This window comes from Puma concolor, chromosome B2, assembly GCF_028749965.1.
Source record: "Puma concolor isolate L17-30 chromosome B2, mPumCon1.1.hap2, whole genome shotgun sequence".
NCBI classification, from domain to species: domain Eukaryota; kingdom Metazoa; phylum Chordata; class Mammalia; order Carnivora; family Felidae; genus Puma; species Puma concolor.
The window spans coordinates 4,136,531-4,158,589 of NC_141671.1; the positions used below are offsets into that span (position 1 = coordinate 4,136,531).

The 22,059-nt window shown below is 46.7% G+C and overlaps 3 protein-coding genes and 1 long non-coding RNA gene across 4 annotated transcripts; 2 read left to right on the forward strand and 2 right to left on the reverse strand.

Moving 5' to 3' along the window:
• Positions 1-1,881: 1,881 nt before the first annotated feature.
• On the reverse strand, positions 1,882-2,302 carry H4C1 (H4 clustered histone 1). The gene has a single exon (XM_025917041.2). It carries the CDS (start codon positions 2,261-2,263, stop codon positions 1,952-1,954), a length of 312 nt encoding a protein of 103 aa, XP_025772826.1. The 5' UTR covers positions 2,264-2,302; the 3' UTR covers positions 1,882-1,951.
• A 652-nt stretch (positions 2,303-2,954) lies between these two features.
• On the reverse strand, positions 2,955-3,475 carry H3C1 (H3 clustered histone 1). Its single transcript, XM_025917036.2, has one exon. The coding sequence runs from the start codon at positions 3,419-3,421 to the stop codon at positions 3,011-3,013; it is 411 nt and encodes a 136-aa protein (XP_025772821.1). The 5' UTR covers positions 3,422-3,475; the 3' UTR covers positions 2,955-3,010.
• Positions 3,476-5,816: 2,341 nt separating this feature from the next.
• H1-1 (H1.1 linker histone, cluster member) lies at positions 5,817-8,788 on the forward strand. The gene is made up of 2 exons (XM_025917227.2): positions 5,817-7,198; positions 7,389-8,788. The coding sequence occupies exon 1, from the start codon at positions 5,874-5,876 to the stop codon at positions 6,516-6,518; it is 645 nt and encodes a 214-aa protein (XP_025773012.1). The 5' UTR covers positions 5,817-5,873; the 3' UTR covers positions 6,519-7,198; positions 7,389-8,788.
• Positions 8,789-13,515: 4,727 nt separating this feature from the next.
• LOC147580677 (uncharacterized) lies at positions 13,516-18,935 on the forward strand. Its single transcript, XR_015250963.1, has 2 exons — positions 13,516-13,721; positions 14,366-18,935. It is a non-coding gene; the product is annotated as an uncharacterized LOC147580677 (long non-coding RNA).
• Positions 18,936-22,059: the final 3,124 nt, after the last annotated feature.

The following is a 22,059-nucleotide window of genomic DNA, read 5'->3' on the forward strand; positions in this document are numbered from 1 at the left end:
ATACAGACTTCTCGACTCTGAATTCCACATCTCCAGTGATAAGGATGTTTCTCTTCCTCCTGGTATAGGAGGGTACTTTTCATAGAAGAGATTTATCTTCTGCTTTCAGGGAAAAAGAGAGAAGTGGGGGTTACAAGCGGTGAGGAGGTGTCGGGGTGATTTTCCTGCTTCTGCCGCTCAAGTTCCTTGAGTTGAACATATTTAATATGCCAAGGCAGCGTATCAGGGAATAGCATGCCCTGTACCCCATCAGTTGAACGAATGCATGCGTGAATTTTCTACACAAGACCCTAGGCTCACCAGAGTGCCGCCACGATGGATTCTCCTTCTCTTCCTTGACTTACCTAGATCTGAGGAATGGTGCAGAGTGGGAAATCGGGCAGCAGCAGTATCTTTGTTCTGAACAAGGCCTTCACGAGTGTTAGGATGGAGGAAGGCTCAGAGGCTTTCACCCAGGCCAGTGAGTGCGACAAATGGGTATGGTGCTGTCTGTAAGGCTGTGAATAAGCTAGGCCAACCGTAACAGAAGCCAGGCATGTCCGTTGTTATAGCCACCGCACCTCCCCTCCCGTATGGAAAAATCTGCATCCACACACCTCTCTAATATACTCCGGATCCAGGACAGAGAATTCTGTCTGATTTGCCCACTGCCTATAGCAGTATCAGGCACGTCACACGAGGTCAACAAGCATCTCTTGAAGGAACACCAGCCAAGGAAATAAAGTGACCGCTCTCCCAACCATGCCCATTTTGGTCCTCTGACGGTCCAGGACGCAGCTCTGAATCCTCCCCATTGTCGATTTAAATTAAGCCAGGCTAGGTACTTTTATCATTCCCGGAGAAATCTTGGAGGACAGTTATTAGGTGGAAAAGGAGACCTAAAAAGCTAGGAGAGACATTGGCTAAAGCTAACACACGGTGGCTGCAGTCAGCACACGCTCTCACGCCTGCTCTCTAGATTTTAGATTTTGAGATATAGTGTATATACCATATCCCCCCCCCCCCGCCGACACACACTTGAAGTGTACAATCCAATGTATTTTAGTATATCTACTTAATTGTACACCCATCCCCACTATCTAATGTACATTTCCATCACCCTAATTTCCATTTCTCTGGGAAGGGAAGGAAGGAAAAAAAAAAAGCATGGCTAACTGCGGAGGGCTGTGCTGACAGTGAATGAGGCACTTTCCCCCATTAGCCAGATTTTACTTTCCCCTGAGTCCAGTGCTCTCTGGGTTTTCTGGCAGTCTGAATCTGGTTTCCTCCCCTGCCCACCATTTCCAGGTTTTTCTTGTTTTTATTTATTTATTTATTTATTTATTTATTTATTTATTTATTTCAGACAAATCGCTCTATTAGCGGTAAAACTTCAGTACTCTTCTTGGGACCTGATAGAGGGCCTGATAGACAGGGTCTATCTCATAATCCGCAAAAAGACATTTTAAAAATTCCTAAATCGGGGCTTTGGCCTCTCAGGTCAGCCTTCCCATCCCCCAATCCGGCTCGCCTCTGGGGGGGAAGCACATGAGATCATCAGTTCTGATTGGTTGACAACCATGGATGGGACTTGCTGATTGGATAATGTTCCTCTTTGTTCCTGGAATCCCTTGTCAAGTTCCTTACTCTGCTTCGGTTACCCCTCACTTTTGAGTTGGAATATCACTACTCCCCTGCTCGTATGCGGTGAATGGGAACAGAGGAGCGGGTAAAATAAACCATTGAGCTAAGGGAGTTACCTTGGCACATACGACTATCGAACTGAAGTCTTCCTTCCAATATCCCACAACCTTCTGGGTTTCGGTCTCAATATTGTGGATTCTAAGAGTACGGAGCTGGTAAGCTCAAGTGCCCTGTTCGTTTGGGACAGCCCTTTTTTTGAACAGTTGGGTGGCCCTGAAAAGGGCCTTTGGTTGAGAAATGAAACGTTCTGGTGGCGAAACCCGGCAAGTTAGCCCCCGAAGCCGTAGAGGGTGCGGCCCTGGCGCTTGAGCGCGTACACCACGTCCATGGCCGTGACCGTCTTGCGCTTGGCGTGCTCCGTGTAGGTGACGGCGTCCCGGATCACGTTCTCCAGGAACACCTTGAGCACCCCGCGGGTCTCCTCGTAGATGAGGCCGGAGATGCGCTTGACGCCGCCGCGCCGGGCCAGCCGCCGGATGGCGGGCTTGGTGATGCCCTGGATGTTGTCGCGCAGCACCTTACGGTGGCGCTTGGCGCCCCCCTTGCCTAGGCCCTTCCCGCCTTTGCCTCGGCCAGACATGGCTTTCAGGAAAGCTAACCAAGAGTAAGTGACAAAGAAGCGGAGAGCAGATCCTTATATAACTACGTCCCCCGCCCCCTTGCAGATACAAAGAATGGAAAGCACGCAGGCGGGAAATGTGACGCAACAGTCCCCTCCCTTAACCCCTCCTCCAAGCCCCAGGAACTAGGGGCGGGAGGGGGGGTGGGTCAGAACCCAGTTTGACCAGTGTTAACTGGGCTACATTGTTTTAAAGAACTGCGTTTATAGTAAATTCATGTTGATTCCAAAAATAATCTGGCAGAGAATAAAGAAGGCAGTCTTTCCCAGTAAATTTCAGTAATGGCAAAAATACCAAGATCAAATAAATGTAAATTGGGTAGTTTGGCCAATGACAAAGCCAGGCTTTTAAAATTATTTTACAGGTTATAGTTGGTAAAACTATACTGTTCCAGTTCCACAAATTATGCACGATAAACCATATTTAATCCTCTCCAAAGACCAATCCTTTAGGGTTCCTCTTAAAACGCCAACCGGCTTAGGACCTAACCTTTTAAAGGGCCAGCTTTGTTCGCAAATACAGTAAATGTCTAGACAAAATTTACCTGTAACCCGTCAAATTATCGTCGATCCCTAGCTTTTCAACTCTAAGTGCAGCGCTGGTTCTATTAAATGTGGTGCTAGATTTGTACAGCTGCTTTACTTGAAAACGTGGGTGGCTCTGAAAAGAGCCTTTGGTTTGAGTTTCAAAATAAAGAACCGGCAGCGTTAAGCTCTCTCGCCGCGGATGCGGCGCGCCAGCTGGATATCTTTGGGCATGATGGTGACGCGCTTGGCGTGGATGGCGCACAGGTTGGTGTCCTCGAAGAGCCCCACCAGGTAGGCCTCGCACGCCTCCTGCAGCGCCATCACGGCCGAGCTCTGAAAGCGCAGGTCGGTCTTGAAGTCCTGCGCGATCTCGCGCACCAGCCGCTGGAACGGCAGCTTGCGGATCAGCAGCTCGGTGGACTTCTGGTAGCGGCGGATCTCGCGCAGGGCCACCGTGCCGGGCCGGTAGCGGTGCGGCTTCTTGACGCCGCCGGTGGCCGGCGCGCTCTTGCGGGCCGCCTTGGTGGCCAGCTGCTTGCGCGGGGCCTTGCCGCCCGTCGACTTGCGCGCTGTCTGCTTGGTACGAGCCATGGCAAAAACGACCTACAAAGACATACCACGCCAGCACAAACATGTAGGGGAGACTTGCCGGTATTTATAGTACGTAGGGTGTAGTGATTGGATGAGAGAAATGCTTAACTACAAGGCTACAGGCTCTGATTGGTCTATCTCTGAATTTTCCAACAACTGCACAGTTTCATTGGCTATCACGTTAGCCTCAGCTCTTTCCAAGGTTTTGTTCCTTCCACTTCCGACTTTCAGTCTGAATGCAATGCTTTGAACCTTACCTTTCAAAAAACTAGACATGGACTTCATTGGTATTGCTTCAAAGCTCTATATTTCTTTAGTCCTTCGGGAGGAAAAATTGAGAAATATTGTCCGCAATAACGTACTTTTCATAGTCCCTGCTCAATAACCCGATATCAGGTTACAAATTTCTGAAATCTTTTTCAAAAATGTGATTCTTTTGTAATGCTTAAGTTGAGGAACTCCTTTGAATCCGACCAATTTCAACCATAATCAAATTACACTAGCGTTTACAGAAATTTTCCTGTAATCAGGAATCTATTTGTTAAATGTTAAAGCTGACTTCTAAACGTGGAGCATTCTTACGTGTCTCGTATACCTTATATCTTCTAAAGCCTAGAGTGCATTTTGCCAGGTGTAAAATAGCAGTAACTAAACTCTCCAATACCGACCTCTGAGCCTTGAGGAGGAGGCGTGTCCTCGTTCCGATCAAGTGGAAATCAGAGCCACAAGGACAAATTTACCACTGCCAAGGCCTAACCTTACAGTTTTTAAAATTCTTCTAAGCTTAAAAGTATCAAATGTGACAGATTTGTACTTAGAGTAGGCATACCAGATTCTACCGTTTGATTGGTTGACTCTTTTATACTGATCAGCCATTAAGAAAAGAAATCTAGCATCTTCATTTGGGTGGAAAATTCGCTATTTTATTTGAATCCAATGGCTACACAGGAGTCGGGAACCTTTGCTTAAATTCCTGAATCCAGCATTTTCTTTTACACACCTGCGTTTAATTAGATTCCTCACTTATTATACTAAGAAAAGCTTGATTTTCAAAAACTGTTTCACTTACGAAACCTTCCGTTCTTGGAGAAAGGTTGTGTACCTGTTAGTGTCATCGACTATCCTTCAAAGGCTTAGCTTCGGATCGTTCCCTTCCAAATTGTTAGAAATTACGTGTTGAGTTTTGAAAACCTGGACCCTGGAAAATGGGAAACGGTTGAGAAAGGTAGGGAAGATGGATGTGGGAACATCACATTATTGGCGGTAAGCTGGCAACCAGCCCCTCTGTGGTTGGCGGGAAGCAGGGAGGCTCGGGTTACCCAGGCCCGCGCGGACTTGTTTGAGAACCTCTGCCGCGCAGCGCGGGAATGAGACGCCACTGTCTTCTCCGGGCCGCCAGGCGACTGCCCAGAGCCTCTCGTGAGAGGCATTTTGTTCTTTCATGTTTCTGCACGATGTGAAATCGCTTTAGCGGTGTTGATACTTTTCAATGCTCCTTACAGCCACAAGGAAGCGAAAGGAAGATCGCTCTAAGCAGTTGTGTCCTCTCGCTTTCACACAAGGAACCCTAAGCCCCCACAGTCCTCCCGGCGCTTATTTGATGCCCCTCCCTTGTCTGGTTTTGAGCTTCAGAAGTCTTTGGTGAATGCGACATACTGACAGGGAACAGGTGATAGGTAAAGGGGAACAGCCGCTGGTTGGGGTTACGTGGGAAGGATGAAAAGGCATCGGGAATTCGTGCAGCGCATTGGACTGTAAAAATAAGTTGCAATCACACTTGTATATTGTTTTCTGCACGTGCAGCTTGCGTGTTAACTGCCGCGTGAGTTCTGGTGTTTCCCACGACACTCCTCTGACCGAAATTCACAAAAGGCCCGGTGCAGGCGTATCAGTCTTCGGCGTCGCCGGCAAGGCCACGGCACTGATGAGAGCTGGTCCCGAACCTGCAAGACGAGGCCTCCACCCATTCACACACATACCCCCAACCCAAGCACACCCCGCTTTCCTCTCTCCCTCCCGCCACTCAAGACGCCACCTTTCACGTTTACTAATTAGAAACAGGCGCCCCTGACAACACCCAGCTGAAGCTCCTTGGATTCCTGTTTACAACAGGAATTTGGGCCCCGTTTACAAACAGCTCTCCCTCCGCCCCCCGAGATGAGGCCGGTTTTGCGGTCCGCGCTGAGGTCCGGAGGCCGCAGAGCCCGGCCCCTCCCCGCCCCGAGTTTCCGTGCCCGAAGCGGCCGGGGTGGCGGCCTGGGGCCCGCGCGCGCCCGCGCGCGCGGCTGGCTAGAGGGACCCGGCGGAGAGGCGGCGCTCCGAGGCGAGAGGCGAGCGGGGCGAGCACCAATCACAGCGCGGCCCCGCCCTATAAATACGCGGCGCCGCTGTCCCCGGCGTCTTCCTGTCCCGTCAGGTCCCTGCGGTTGGCTCTGCCCGCCTCCCTCGCAGCATGTCCGAGACCGCGCCGCCCGCGCCGGCCGCCTCCACTCCCCCCGAGAAGCCCGCGCCGGGCAAGAAGGCCAAGCGACCCGCGAAAGCCGCCGCCGCCAAGAAGAAGCCCGCGGGCCCTTCTGTGTCCGAGCTGATCGTGCAAGCCGTGTCCTCCTCCAAGGAGCGCAGCGGCGTGTCCCTGGCCGCGCTCAAGAAGGCGCTGGCGGCCGCCGGCTACGACGTGGAGAAGAACAACAGCCGCATCAAGCTGGGCCTCAAGAGCCTGGTGAGCAAGGGCACCCTGGTGCAGACAAAAGGCACCGGCGCCTCGGGCTCCTTCAAGCTCAACAAGAAGGCCTCCCCTGGGGAGGCCAAGGCCAACCCCACAAAGGTGGTGAAAGCCAAGGTGACGGGCGCCTCTAAGAAGCCCAAAAAGGTCACGGCGGCTGTTAAAAAAGCCGTCAAGACCCCGAAAAAGGCCAAGAAGCCTGCTGTAACCAAGAAGCCCTCCAAGAGTCCCAAGAAGCCCAAGGTCGTGAAGCCTAAGAAAGTAGCCAAGAGCCCTGCCAAAGCCAAGGCTGTGAAGCCCAAAGCGGCCAAGGCGAAGGTGACCAAGCCAAAGACCGCTGCCAAGCCCAAAAAAGCAGCGCCCAAGAAGAAGTAAAGGTTCCAGTTGGAAGCGTCTTCCAATAACCCAACGGCTCTTTTAAGAGCCACCAACCTACTCCGGGGAAAGAGCTTTAGTACGTGTGTCCTTGGGCTTCTACGCGGAATTTCTGCCTTCTTGCTAGGGTCTCTGCCAACTTCTGCCCCGCGCTCAGTCCCTTACGGTGGAGTTCTCGCTACGGGGAGCTAGGCCCTTGTACTTGAGACTAGGGTTCTGGGGCTTGAAGGGGCTTCAAGTGGGGCGGTTTGAGAGCCCCTTCCCTAGCACTTCGTTTTACCCGAGGTTCCCGCGCAGTACCAGAAGTACGCGGGGAACTTGGCGTCCCTGTCACGAAGTTCCACACCCCAAGCTAGTCCGTCATCCACGTGAACTATCTGGGGCGTGACAGCCCCGCCGTGGTCCGGGTTGGAAGCGTGTGCCACGACTACTCGGTTTTCCTGGTTGAGGTCAAAGCAGGGACGTGGTGTGGACAATAGTGCGAAAGCGGCCTTTTCCAAAACTGGTTCCCTGGAGAAGGCCTTATCCGGGCAATCTGTGCAACCTAGGGCTTGGCCACGCCCTCCGCACCCGCGGCACGCCAGCTGGACGTCCTCCGGCAGGACGGGGCAGGACGGAGACGCCCTGGCGTGGATGGCTCGCAGGCCGGTGTCCTCGAGGAGCCCTAGGTGCCCCGCTGGGTAGGCCTTGCACGCCTCCCGCGGCGCCGAGACGCCCGAGCTCTGGAAGCGCAGGTCGGTCTTGCGGGCGCTTGAGCGTGGGGCGAGCTGCGGGCGAGTTTCTGGCCGAGGTCACGACCAAGGGGCTTGGCTGCAATGGAATTTGAGAGCCATAAACCCAAAAGCCCTCATCGGGCTTGTCTGTATCTAGGAAACGAAGCTGCCCTGGCTGGATTTTGGAAAAGCCACTCTGTAGCCTAACTACATGGTGTTTCCCTGCGCGCAGGGTTGTCCATTCTGGCGGTGCTATCTATATACCATAGTAAGTAGTGAACACTTTCGCAGAATTGCCCCTTTGTAAAGGTTTTTCGAAGTTAATTCTGGGATTCAGATGTTAATCCCGCCTTTCACATCCGAGGAGAAAACAGCAGGAGCCAGGGTTACTATTTAACACAGCTCCGTAAAGACTTCTTTTTACGCGTGCCCATACGAATTCTTCTGTTTTTCAGATGATCTTTTTCCTTTTTGCGCTGGCTTGCTGGGCTCCCACTATCCCGTAGTCGGCCAAACAGGCACTCCACATTTGCGCTCCTCCCTCAAATTGGTTTGTGCTTTCTTTGAACTCTTTTACAAGCACCCGTCCTCCACAGGCGACTGTTCATTTTGGTCTTCGGCCAGGGTTATTTACAAAACGGTGTTATTATATACGTTGCAACTTTTTTTACCAAAACTTCTCAAAAATCCCCTTTAGTCAAACCTTTTTTTTAAAGGTCCTTCACGTAACATAAACTATTCACCCGTTTCCTATTGATAAGCTTTGACACGGTTTCCATTTACCAGTACTGACCCTGGTGCAACAGAGTTCCAACACCGAAATTGCTAGATTAGAGTGTATTTGATGTCTGGGTTGGTGCTGACCTATCCTGAAAATAGCTCCCCTCATCCATTCCAGCTGTCAAGGTGTGGTCACAATTTCTGCCAGTCTAACGGGTATAAAATTATTTCACATTGTCCTTTTGATTTGCATTATTATAGTCACTAGTGCATCCTTCCTTTAGGTTTATTAGTCATTTGAATACGCTTTTCAGAGAAAGTCTACTTGTCCCTTTGCTCACTTTTTTTTCATCGGGCAGTTTGTGTCTCTTGCCCCATTCTGTTTTTTTATATAGGAGAGACAGGAACCTTCTTATCACCTGTGTTGCACATAGTTTTCTAATTCTGGCATTGTTTCCCATATTTTGTTTATGATGTGTTTTCCATTTATATGTATTCTATAAAAGGAGATCTGTATATAAAATCTGGAATATTAAATGTTTTAGTTAGAAGCATATCTTTTTCTTTTGTAGCTTCTAGATTTCCATTTTGGTTAGGAGACTGAACCCTACCCCACCATTATTCATTCAGCAGCCTAGGTTTTCTTCAAAGAATTTTTCTTTCTTAAAAAATATTTAGTCTCTGATCCATCTAGAATTTTATGTTGTTCAAGATAGAATTGAGTTTACATTCTTTCAGATAATGACCAGTTGTCCTAACACCATTTATTAAATAATCCGTCCATTTCTACCACAAAACTGAAATATGTCCTTGTTATTAAAGTATTAAATAATGGGATCTATTTATGTATTCTAATTTTTTATTGATCTCCATATAAGTCCTGTACCTTTATTCCTGATTTGTATGCTTGTTTCTGTTGCGAATGGAAGGCTTTTTAGGTCTTACTGCTAGGAAGGAAGAAATGTTTTGATATGTTGTGGCCAATGAATTTACCAATTTCTATAATTCTATTTCTCTTTACTCTTTAAATTAGGGCTCCTTGAGTTTTTCCTAGTCCTCTGCAAAATAATCTTACCGTTGTTTTTTTTTTTTCTCAATGTCAATACCAAGCATCGTATTTCCTTTTTTTGTACTGCATTTGCTGAGAATTTCCAAAGTAAACTTAACTAATTTAGCAGAAATCACTTTTTAATTCTTGGTTTTAATTAAGCTGTTGTTTGTCCTTTCAGATAATATTTGTTAATTTTTGGTATCTCCACTATATTTAAATGATACCTTCAACTCTTCTACTTTTTTAAGAAAATTTTTTGATAGCTTTCAGATTTTAATATATAGAAATGTATATAAGTATAAATATATATTTTCTCTTTTCAAATTTTTATTGAAATTCTACTTAACATACATTGCAATATAGTTTTCAGGAGTAGAATTCATTGATTCATCGCTTGCATCCAACACCCAGGGCTGATTCCAACAGGTTCCCTCCTTAGTACCCATCACCCATCTAGCCCAGCCCCCACCCTCCTCCCTCCATTAACCTGTTTGTTTTCTATCTTTGAGTCTCTTATAGTTTGTTTCCCCCTCTCTCTTTTGTTTCCCCCTCTGATATGTTCATCTGTTTTGTTTTTAAAATTCCACATATATGAGAAATCATATGGTATTTGTCTCTCCCTGACTTATTTCGGTTAGCTAATCCACTCTAGCTCGTTGCAAAAGGCAAGACTTCTTTCTGACGGCTAAGCAATATTCCTTTGTATTTATATGCCACATCTTTATCCGTCAGTCAGTGGGCATTTGGGCTCTCTCCATAGTTTGGCTATTGTTGATAATGCTGCTGTAAACACCAGGGTGCAGGTACCTCTCCCAATCTGTATTTTTGTATCCTTTGGATAAATACCTAGTAAGGCAATTGCTGGATTGTAGGGTAGTTCTATTTTTAACTTGTTGAAGAACCTCCATACTGTTCTCCAGAGCAGCTGCACCAGTTTGCATTCCCACCACCAGTACAAAAGTCTTCCCCTTTCTCTACATCCTTGCCAACATCTGTTGTTTCCCGAGTTCTTAATTTTAGCCACTCTGACTGGTGTGAGGTGGTATCTCAGTGTGGTTTTGCTTTGTATTTCCCTGATGATGAGTGATGTTGAGCATCTTTTCATGTATCGGTTGGCCATCTGGATGTCTTCTTTGGAGAAGTGTCTGTTTGTGTCTTCTGCCCATTTCTTCACTGGATTATTTGTTTTTTGGGTGTTGAGTCTGCTACGTCCTTTATAGATTTTGGATACTAACCCTTTATCAGATATGTCATCTGCAAATATCTTTGTCCCATTCTGGAGGCTGCCTTTTAGTTTTGTTGATTGTTTCCTTTGCTGTGCAGAAGCTTTTTATCTTTTTTTTTTTTTTAAGTGTGTTTATTTGAGAGCAAGTACAAGCACAAGTGGGACAAGCGCAGAGAGAGACAGGGAGAGAGAGAATCCCAAGCTGGTTCCACACGGTCGGCGGAGAGCCCGACGCAGGGTTCAAACCCACGAACTGTGAGATCATGACCTGAGCCGAAATCCAGAGCGGATGTCTAACCAACTTGGGCCACCCAGGCGCCCCTGGAAGCTTTTTTATCTTGATGTTGCCCTTGCCTCTGGCGATGTGTACAGTCGCTCCAGCCAAGGTCAAAGAGGTTGCTGCCTTATTCTCCTCGAGGAGTTTGATGGCTTCCTGTCTTACATTTAGATCTTTTGAATATATTTTTTTTAATTTTTTTTTAACGTTTATTTATTTTTGGGACAGAGAGAGACAGAGCATGAACGGGGGAGGGGCAGAGAGAGAGGGAGACACAGAATCGGAAACAGGCTCCAGGCTCCGAGCCATCAGCCCAGAGCCTGACGCGGGGCTCGAACTCACGGACCGCGAGATCGTGACCTGGCTGAAGTAGGACGCTTAACCGACTGCGCCACCCAGGCACCCCTTGAATATATTTTTGAATATATTTTGTGTGTGGTGTAAGAAAGTGGTCTAGTTTCAGTCTTCTGCATGTTTTGCTCTTCAGTTTTCCCACCACCATTTGTTGAAGAGACTTTTTTTCTGATGGATCTTCTTTCCTGCTTTGGCGAAGGGGACTTGGCCATATCGTTGTGGGTCCGTTTCTGGGCTTTGTAGTCTGTTCCATTGATCCACGTGTCTGTTTCTGTGCCAGCACCATACTGTCTGGATGACTGTAGGTTTATAATCGAGCTTGAAATCCGGAATCCTGATGCCTCCAGTTTGTTTTTTTTTTTTTTTTTTCAGGATTGCTTTGGCTATTTGAGATCTTTTGGGATTCCATACAAGTTTTAGGATTATTTGTTATAGCTCTGTCTGTGAAAAATGCTGGTGGTATTTTGATGGGGATTGCATTACATGTGTAGACTGCTTTGGGTAGTATAGTTATTTTAACAGTATTTGTTGTTCCAATCCATGAGCATGGAATGTTTTTCCATGTCTTTGTGTCTTCAGTTTCTTTCATAAATGTTCTATAGTTTTCAGAGTACAGATCTTTTACCCCTTTGGTTAGGTTTATTCTTAGGTATCTGGTTGTGTTGGGGGCAATTGCAAATGAGATCAACTTCTTGATTTCTTTTTCTGCTGCTGTGTTATTGGTGTATAGAAATGCAACCGATTTCTGTATGTTGATTTTATATCCTGCAACTTTGCTGAATTCATGTATTCTAGCAATTTTGGGGTAGAGTCTTTCAGGTGTTCTACATAGAATACCATGTCATCTGCAAATTGTGAAGGTGTGACTTCTTCCTCGCTGATTTGGATGTGTTTTATTTCTTCTTGTCATCCAGTTTCTGAGGCTAAGACTTCCAGTACAATGTTAAATAGTAATGGTGAGAGTGGACATCCTTGTCTTGTTCCTAATTGTAGGGTAAAGACTCTTAGTTTTTCCCCACTGAGGATGATATCATCTGTGGGTCTTTCCTATATGGCTTTTGATGATGTTGAGGAATGTTCTCTCTGTCCCTACTTTGTTGAGGATTTTTATTAAGAATGGATGCTGTATTTTGTCAAATGCTTTCTCTGCGTCTATTAACAAGACCTTATGGTTCTTATCCTTTCTTTTGTTAATTTGGTGTATCACGTTGATTGATTAGCAAATATTGAAGCAGCCTGGTAAGCCCCGGAATAAATCCCAGTTGATCATGATGAATAATTCTTTTAATGTACTGTTAGATTCAATTTGCTCGTATCTTGGTGAGAATTTTTGCATCCATGATATTGGCCTGTAATCTGTAGCAGGGTTTTTGTCTGATTTGGGAATCAAGGTAATGCTGGCTTCGTAAAGTGAGTTTGGAAGTTTTCCTTCCATTTCTATTTTTTGGAACAATTTGAGAATAGGTATTAACTCTTCTTTAAATGTCTGATACAAATCCCCTGGGAAGCCATCTGGCCCAGGATTCTCATTTGTTGGGAGATTTTTGATTACTGGTTCAATTTCTTTCCTGGTTATGGGTCTGTTCAAATTTTCTATTTCTTCCTGTTTCACTTTTGGTAGTTTGTGAGTTTCTAGGAATTTGTTCATTTCTTCCATGGCCCAGTTTGTTGGCATATAATTTTTCATAATATTCTCTTATAATTGCTTATATTTCTCAGGTGTTGGTTGTGATCTCTCCCCTTTCCTTTGTGGTTTTATTTGGGTCCTTTCTCTTTTCTTTTTGATAAATCTCACTGGGGGTTATCCATTTTATGAATTATTTCGAAGAACCAGCTCTTAGCTGTGAGTTTAGTCAGAAATTCTGAGTCCATGAGATTACTTAACAAGCGACGTTCAAATGCTGCTGCCCAAGTGACGGACAGGGCGGAGGCCTGAGTTCTGAGCCCCTTGGCAAGTACCATGGAGAGGGCTGGTGGCTCTGAGGAGAGTGGTGTGGGGCAGGACGGAGTCGAATTAAGGTGGAACTCTAAATCGGGGCATTACTGGTATATGGATGGCCTTTAAAGCCATGAACCTGGGTGAGGTCACCAAGGGGATGATTGAGGTAGAGGAGAGTATAAAGGGGGAAATACTGGGTCCTGAGGCATCCAACCCATACTTCTGCAGTCATGTACTGCTCTTTACACACCTGCAGGTAGGTTCTTTAGTAGATATCCCAGAGGGGCCCAAGGACGGGGACGCGTGCGGAAGCCTTGGCCACGGCAGGCAGGACCCAGGAAGGGTCAGCTGGAGTCCGGGGTCCCACTGGGCCCCTGCCGTCACTGCCGCTCCCGCTAAACTCAGGTTTGGTCCTCAGCTCCCTCCACCTCCTGCATCACTGGCCGGCTCCCTCGGGATCCACCGGGGGGACAAAGGCTTCGTTCTCCCCAGAACCCATCTGACCTGAAAACCGCCTCCAGCATCGGCCCGGGAGGAGAGCTGGATTCACACTGCGGGTCCCCTTGACTGGCCTGGGGTCCTCCTCCGGGTCCTCCTCCAGGAAAGAGCTGCAGTGCGAAGGCCGAGCCGCCAGAGGGCGGCTGCCTCGGGAATCGGATGCCCCGAAGGAGAACCTGCCTGAAGAACCTTCCCTCTGGGTACCAGGATGCGGGGGACAGAACCGGCGCAGGCAGGGAGCGAGCTTCCGGGAGGTGGGGGTTCTGACACCTGTTCCAGCGCTTCCTGGCCATCATCGGTTGTTGACAATCTGCTTAAGGTCCCAGAGGTTTGGGTTTCTTGGCCACAACCTGGGAGTCAAGAGCGTCCCCACGTCCCAGGAGTAGGCCGTTCACACGGAGTGGGAAGACGGCTCCGGGCAGAGAGGTACTTACGGACGGTGGGCGGGGACCAGCTCACCAGAGCCTGTGGCCAAGCTTGCGGGCCTTTTGTGAGCAGGCTGTTTGAATGCATGGATTATTAAAAATTAAATTCTAGGAGCCCCTGGGTGGCTCAGTCGGTTAAGCATCCGACTTCGACTCAGGTCATGATCTTGCCGTTCGTGGGTTCGAGCCCTGCGTCAGGCTCTGTGCTGACAGCTCAGAGCCTGCTTCGGATTCTGTCTCCCTCTCTCTCTGCTCCTCCCCTGCTCGTGCTCACTCTCTCTCTCTCTTTTAAAAATAAACATTAAAAAAAATTAAATTCTATAAACTTACAATATAAAAGGCAAGGTTAACAGCTCCCTCATGTCTCCCGATGACTCTTCTGCTTACGCACCCCCCCCCCACCCCGGGGTTGCTCACCTGTCCTGCTACGGTGTGGTGGTAACACACGTTGTGCTGCAACGCACCCCCTCCCAACTCCACACTCGGGCACCACCGCAGTCTGAAATCAACCACAGTGGGGGTCATTTGACCACAGAAATGGGCAGGCACTACAAGTGGAAGGGACGATTTTGTTTTTGAGTGTGTGTGTTCTTATTGTTTCCTGAGAGCTATTAAACATTTATTCACATGCCTTGACTTTCACAGGAAGGTCTCCATAAACCCCTCCTTCCGGGCTTCCTCTCGCTCGGGTCAGGGCAGAAAGGCTCGGGGCAGGCTCGTGGGTTCGGTCTTTCCCTCCGTGTTCAGACCTCCACACTGAACTTCCCTGGGTCAAAACAGTGTGGCAACAGACTCCCAGAGTGGGACTCCCTAATGAGGACAATTGTCACTGAAACATCGCGGGGCTTCCGTTTGATTCATAAGAAAATTTCTTTTATCGTTTATTGTGATTTGTAGTTTTATAAGGTTTGTCACTTGGTTAGTCTACCTAACTTCAGATCCATAGTGGCTTTGATGTTGTCATTCACCAGCTTCTACAAAGGTGGGGGGGGGGGGGCTGGGATCCTATGAGCAAAGGTTCAAAAAACAGGTGGGCAGGGGGTTGGGGGAAGGGGAGGGTACAGAAACATCAGTGCCCTCTCTTCCCCACACGCCTGGAAATGTGAGTACAAGTTGCAGTTCTGGAAGGTAATAGGGCCGATTTATACAGGAACCTGAGGGAGCCCCAAAGCCCCCTGGGATAAGGAAATATCCACCACCTAGAGGGTTAAGAGCTTGAGACAAAAGCACGGGAGGTAGGTAGTCCAACTAAATCACAACTCCCTTTTCAACCATCCACAAAATGTTGTCCATGAACTGCCAGTGTCCTCGTGGATGATTCCAATCCGGGCCTTGGTATCATCATAAAATAGAACTGTCTTGAATTTTTAAGTCCAAGGAAGAAATCGAGGGGACAACAGTCCCGCAGCTGGAGACCCCACTGCCTCATTAGAGAGACCGCTCCCGGGGAGGGGTGTTGGTCTCCCTGGGGTCTCAGGGCTCCTTCCGCCCCGCCTGACAGTCCAAGAGGCAGGGAAGCTGGCCAATATATTCCTCAAAAGGGAGCCATCCTGGAATGTTCACCGCGTTTCAAAAGTATTGCTTATCAGTAATCAAACCTGTCGATGGGCTTGCCTGGTGGTCCACGTGGTCCACGCCACCGAGAGGAGCCGGGTGGCCGTGCCTCCAGGTGGGGGGCTCAGTGTTGCCTTTAGGACTGACCGTGGACTCGTAATGCGAGTAGAGGGGGCCTGCCCGAGGGAAAGAGCCCCCCCCCCCCCACTGCTCGCGGAGCTCCTCTCTCCGCGGCACGGGGCACAATAAAACCCGTTCGTTCGCGTATATTCAGTACATGCTGCTCCATCGCCGTCCTCTGAGCTTCCAGAAGTTTCCCTCCACGTCGGCACCCCCCTTCCTCCAGCCCACCTTCGTCGGCCACCCCACATCTCCCCCGATGTATCAGAGGCCTTCCCCACCGCACCCAGCATGGCCAAAACCCTGCTCCGGGACGCACACGGGGCACCTTTTCAAAAGGTAAAACTCAGAATGAGGTCTGCAGCCAAAGGGGGCCTCCGAGAGACAGTAAGCCGATTCTTCGAGACCGCAAGCGACACGGGTGTGACACGAGGACGTCAAGGGACAGGGCTTCAAGACGGCCAAGCGCGGGCATCCCACTCCCTGGCACAAGGAGGGGAGGGAGGCTGGAACGGGGGGTTTTCTGTGTGTTCCCAGCGTGGTCCACCAGAGGGCGGCCGCGGGCTGCTGCCGGAGGGCCGCCCACGGAGCCGACCAGACGGGGCGGGCCCTCGGGACCCTGTGTTTCTTCCCAAGTGCCCAGGGAGGCCCGCTTACAAAATGAAGACCTGTATTTACTTTTCTGCATTAAATCCCAACTTTTAAATTTTGTTAACTAAATCTGTCAGTATATTTTCCATCATTTGTCACAGGACATACTCGGATTTGTTTCTTGCTTGTCTCAAACATTATTTTTTATTAGAGAGTGAGCAGGGTAGGGGCAGAGGGAGACAGAGAGAGAGAGAGAGAGAGAGAGAATCTCAAACCAACTCTAGGCTCAGCGAGGAGCTCGATGTGGGGCTCAGTCCCATGACCCCAGGATTGTGACCTGGGCCAAAATCAGGAGTTAGACGCTCTTGGACTGAGCCACCCAGGCGCCCCAAACATTTTTATTAGATTACTGTCTGTTTTATAACAACCACTGATTCTTCTTTGCAATTCCTCAAAGCTGCTGGTCTGATTAAACTTATGGAGTCACTCACCTGCTTTATAAGAAGGAAATACTGAAGATTTTGGCTGCCCTAAAATATGTATGTATTTTATGTATGTAAACAAATGTGATTTTACAATTAGCATATTCCTGATACTGGCTCTTAGAATTGGTTTCTTAAAATATGTATGGCTTATGGACATTTATAAAGCTTTCATTGTATTACTGTATGATTCTATCAGAATTTCTTATTTATGAAGCCATTAGCTACATAGGACTTAGATTAGCATATAACTTTAAAATGGTTATTAGTAGAAATAAAATGTTCTCCTCAAGCTTTTTTAATTTCTTATGTATTATATATGAGTATAAAAAACAAAATAGCAGAGAAGCCCCTTTTTTTTACCAAAATGCATGTTTTCACTTTACTAGTAAAATTTAATCAGCAGATGTCTGTGTTGGCCAGATTTGCTAGGCTAAATATTAAAAGTTCCCAAGCAAATGCATTTTTCTCTTATACTTTTCTGTTATCCGAAGAAAACATAAGGGCCTCCTATGTTATAAATGTAATTTTCGCTAATGTTTTCAAATATGGTTTCGACTGAGTTGGAGGTTTGTGAGATAGTTTGGATTATTACATAATTCACACAGGCGACAGCTAGTCCGACAGCTCACACATTATCAGCTGAACTCAGTTTAGGTTTCTGTCTTCCAGCTCCTAAAACAAACAAAGCCCTCCCACTGGTGAAGACAAAACTCTCACCACCTTGTCTCCCGCATTTCGGCAGGATAGAACGGTAAATCAATCGGATTCCATGCTGGTGCAGTTCCTACGGATGGCTCTGTCTTCTCCACAAATAGGGCCAAGGTCCTGGGGTAGACTAGCGCCTGATAAGTGGCAAACACAGAGAGAAGCGGAGGAGTGTGTGACGGCCGGTGTGAGGAGGGGGTTGGTGCCAACTATGAACCCAGCCACAATCCCAGGAGAGACCTCCTTAAGACGCAACACTGCCAGAGAGTTCCAAGTGGGTCAAGGCTGGGCCACGGCCAGGCAGAGGGCGTTTCCTTCCCGCACCCCGGCCCCCCACAGGCGCCGTGGGCTTGCGCATGGTAAAGGGGGTGATCTTCAGCACCCGGGGCCTCAGGGGAGGAGGCACCAGGCAGACTATGGGGAGGACTGTCAGAAGGTGACATTATGGACGGTGACCAGAAAGGAACAAGGTAAGGATGCAAGGCTTTAGCCGACTGTCTGGTCCAGGTAAAAGAGGAAAGAGACTGCGGCGTCTGGGTGGCTCAGTCGGTTAAGCGTCCGACTTCGGCTCAGGTCATGACCTTGCGGTCTGTGAGTTGGAGTCCCTGGTGGGGCTCTGTGCTGACAGCTCAGAGCCTGGAGCCTGCTTCGGATTCTGTGTCTCCCTCTCTCTCTGCCCCTCCCCTCCCCTGCTGGTGCTCTGTCTCTCTCTCTCTCTCAAAAATAAATAAACATTAAAAAAATTTTTTTTTAAAAAGAGGAAAGAGATTGCAGGAAACATGCAATGGTTTCGGACTCAGATGCTCTGCTGTCACTCCGTACACCCATCTCCCCGTCCTGCCATGTCACCGAGGCCAGCATTTACCCCTGGATTGGGGCAGTGTTGGGTAAGTGAGACAGTAACGAACCAACGCAGAACCTTCAGCAAAGAACTGGGTCAGTCAAATGCTTCTGATGATTATGAATCACGTGAATGAAAGAAAAGTGGAATAACAGAGGTCATTTTTGTTACTACTTTTTAGATCAACTTCATTGCAGTCCCTTGCATACAGTACACAGAATTTAAATGTTCAGCTTGATGAGTTTTGACAAATGTATGTTCCCTTGTTTCCCTAACCAAGATACAGAATATTTCTGTCACTCCAGAAAGTTCCCTTATGCTCCTCTGACATCAATTCAGTAAGACCTAAATAAATGGGAGAAACTTCAATTCTCTCCAAACTGATATAATAGCTTTAATACAATCCCAATACAAAAATGCAGCTGGCGCTTTTGGGGGGGTGGGGAGAAACTGGCAATCTGATTCTAAATTCACACGGAAATGCCAAGGGCCAGAGACAGCCAAATCAATCTTTAAAAAAAAAGAAGAAGAAAAGTCTAAGGACTTACTACTCTCTAATTTTAAGATTTCATTAAAAAGCTGTAGTAGTCAAGACAGTATGTCAATATGTACTTGTAGAAGGATAGACAGAAAGACCAATGGAACAGAACAGAGTACCGGGAAATAGTTCCAAACATCTACAGTCAATTGATTTTGACAAAGGGCCAAGGCTAGTCAATAGGGGAAGAACAATCTTTTCAACAAATGGTTCTCAAACCACTAGATATCCCTGAAGGGGAGAAAAACTCTTAACTCTTACACTTCAAATGGATCACAGACTTAATGTAAAAATAAAAATTACATAACTTCTAAAAGAAAACATAGAAGAAAATCTTCAATACTTCAGGATAGGCAAGATTTCTTAAAAATACAAAAGAAAGGGGCGCCTGGGTGGCGCAGTCAGTTGAGCGTCCGACTTCAGCCAGGTCACGATCTCGCGGTCCGTGAGTTCGAGCCCCGCGTCAGGCTCTGGGCTGATGGCTCAGAGCCTGGAGCCTGTTTCCGATTCTGTGTCTCCCTCTCTCTCTGCCCCTCCCCCGTTCATGCTCTGTCTCTCTCTGTCCCAAAAATAAATGTTGAAAAAAAAAAATTAAAAAAAAAATACAAAAGAAAAAAAAAAGGGGGGGGGGGCGCCTGGGTAGCTCAGTCGGTTAAGTGTCCAACTCCTGATTTTGGCTCAGGTCACTCACGATCTCATGGTTTGTGAGCTCGCGTCGGGCTCCAGGGTGACAGTGCAGAGCCTGCTTGGGATTCTCTCTCTCCCTCTCTCTCTCTCTCTCTCTCTGCCCCACCACTCACCAAAATAAAATAAACTTAAAAAGTACAAAAACCCCGTGAACCATTAATGATAAAATGACAACTTTACCTCATTAAAAGTAAAAATCTGTGTCCTTCAAAAAACAGTTAAGACAATGAAAAGAGAGACCACAGACTGAAAGAAAATATTTGTAACACATCTGTCTGGCAGAGGACTTGTACCCAGAAAATAGAAAGAAACTTACCATTCAGGAAGACAAAATGCAAAAAAAAAAAAAAAGAAAAGAAAAAGAAAAGTAAGTTTTCAAGAGATGTAGCACATAGTACTTTTCATAGTGCATGAAGAGATTCTAAACATTATTAGTTATTACAGAAATACAAGGTCAAAATCACAATGAGACACCACTTGACACCTGACAGAATGCCCCAAATTAAAAACGCTGATCTGGTGTGAGCAAGGGTATGCAGGAACCAGTACCCCCACACATTGTGGAACAAAGGGGACGATGGCACGACCGCTCTGGAAAGACAGTATGGCTGTTCTTATACAGTTAAACAAACACCTTCTACAGCCCAGCGATTCCATCCAAGAGAAATGAAAACATGTCCACACCATGACTTGTAGACAAACATCTCGTTTTTTTTCACAATTTCATAGATTACAAACAACCCAAACGCCCGTCAACAGGTGACTAGATAAATTAATGTCATGTATCCATATAATGACACACGGCAATAAAAGGGAACAAGATGGGACGTGTGCAATGACATGGATGAATCTCAAAAACAGATGGAGAAAAATAAAGCAGATACAAGAATACACGATGTAAATTCCATTCATATGAAATCTTCAGAATGGAAAAACCAAGCTATTAACAGAAAGCAGATCAGTGGTTGGCTGGGGGACGGGGGACTGTGTACAAAGGGGCACATGGAAACTGTCTGGTTGATGGAAATATTCTGTATCTTGATTATGACGGTAACTACACGGGTATATAAATTTTAGTATATCATATAATTAATACAGGTGCATTTTGTTGTGTATCAATGATTCCTCAATAAAGTTGATTTTTTATTAAGTAGATTCTTGGCTGGAATGGGGTGGGTGACAATTACCAGGATAATTAAGCACAGGAAACACTGAAAATACTATAATCAACTCATAAATACATATACATGGAAATTAAAGAGGAGAAATAATGGCACGATTAATTAAAATCAAAAACAACCTCTAAATTTTATTTTAGCCCATAGGTTTAAAGTTGCCCTTCCTGATAGAGGCCGCTCAGTCCTTCCATATTTCATCATTCTGATTTTTTTCAAAAGGCCCTGGTTTATCTATCACCTAAAAGCTATCAGATAAACTCACTCACATGGGGGTGTAAACATATTATATGTTAAGCCTTAGTGACGCTTTAATTTCTAAAGAAGATACTTAACGTTTAAACAAATAAAACTAAAAACGGCAACCCTTCATGATGAGATTCCACCTCCGAGACCACATGGATGTGAAGATCCGGAGAACAGGATTGTCCCCGCTTCACTCCCTCACTCTCCCCACCAAGCACACACGTACGGGGCTTTTATACAGATTAAGGCTCCTGCTAAGTCGCTGAACAACTGGGGTGGAAGGATTACACTAGCTGAATCCTGGGTGAGGTCACAGTGAGAAGTCCAATCTCTAACCATGCCACATCAGCCTTCCCTGCTGATGGTGTGTTTATGAGGCCCCGACCTTCGGGGAGGGGGAGGAGGTGTCTTTTGTTGGCAGGACTATTTACTTTCCCCAACGGAGGAGAGGGCTCTGATTCAGAAATACACAAGGAAATCAGTACAATAAAAGAAAAGCCCAGAAATGGTGCCACGCACAGCATACAGCAGAAGTAATACTAAAAGTTGGTGGAGAGAGACTGAGAACTCAGGCTGAGTAATTGCCTTTCATATAGAACCAAAAGGAAATTATAGTTCTACTCCTATTGGATCTATTCCAGATCCAATAAAGATACAGATTAGAAAAGAAAATCTTTGAAATTTTTAGTAGAAAATAAGAATACTTATGACCGCAGGGGAAGGGCAGAGTTTCTTAAATCAGATACAAAACCAAAAAATGATTAAGGAATATGGTATTTAACTTGAACACTCCGAAATTAACATTTTCTAGAGGACAAGATCCATTCTAATCACAATTAAGGGACAAACAATATACTCAGAAACTATTTGTTACCTCACTAAGAATTAGAACCCAAAATTCATAAAAACCTCTTAAAAATTAACCAGGTAAGAAAAACAACCCAAAAGAATACTGGACAAAGATATACCAACAGACAACTGAGGAAACTACAAAATGACAGGTAATTTGCAAAAAGCAAGTAAATGCAAATTAAAACAACAGTGAGATATCATTTCACACCCTCAACGGCAGGAATGTGGGGAAAAAACGCATGGCAACTTGGCAGTCCGGAGTCCAGTTGAAAGTGTGCATCCCCTAACACCCAACAATTTTCCTTCTTGGTATACGCCCTGGAAAAATTCTTGTACTTATGCACAGAGATGTGTACTAGAATGTAAGCTGCGGCCCCGTTTGCAAGAGAGGAAGAAATATAAGACACCGGAAGATAAGAGCTCGGAGAGAGACGTGGGTGGCTACAGGGGCTGAACGTATGAAAAGGAGGCAAAGCATGTCAATGGGGAAAGAACAGATAGTCTGTAGATGGTGCTGGGAAAACTCACTGAATGACAAAAATAAA

Excerpts from the sequence above, each read along its gene's own strand:
- H4C1 (XM_025917041.2), bottom strand. The coding sequence starts at position 2,263 with ATGTCTGGCCGAGGCAAAGGCGGGAAGGGCCTAGGCAAGGGGGGCGCC.
- H3C1 (XM_025917036.2), bottom strand. The coding sequence starts at position 3,421 with ATGGCTCGTACCAAGCAGACAGCGCGCAAGTCGACGGGCGGCAAGGCC.
- H1-1 (XM_025917227.2), top strand. The coding sequence starts at position 5,874 with ATGTCCGAGACCGCGCCGCCCGCGCCGGCCGCCTCCACTCCCCCCGAG.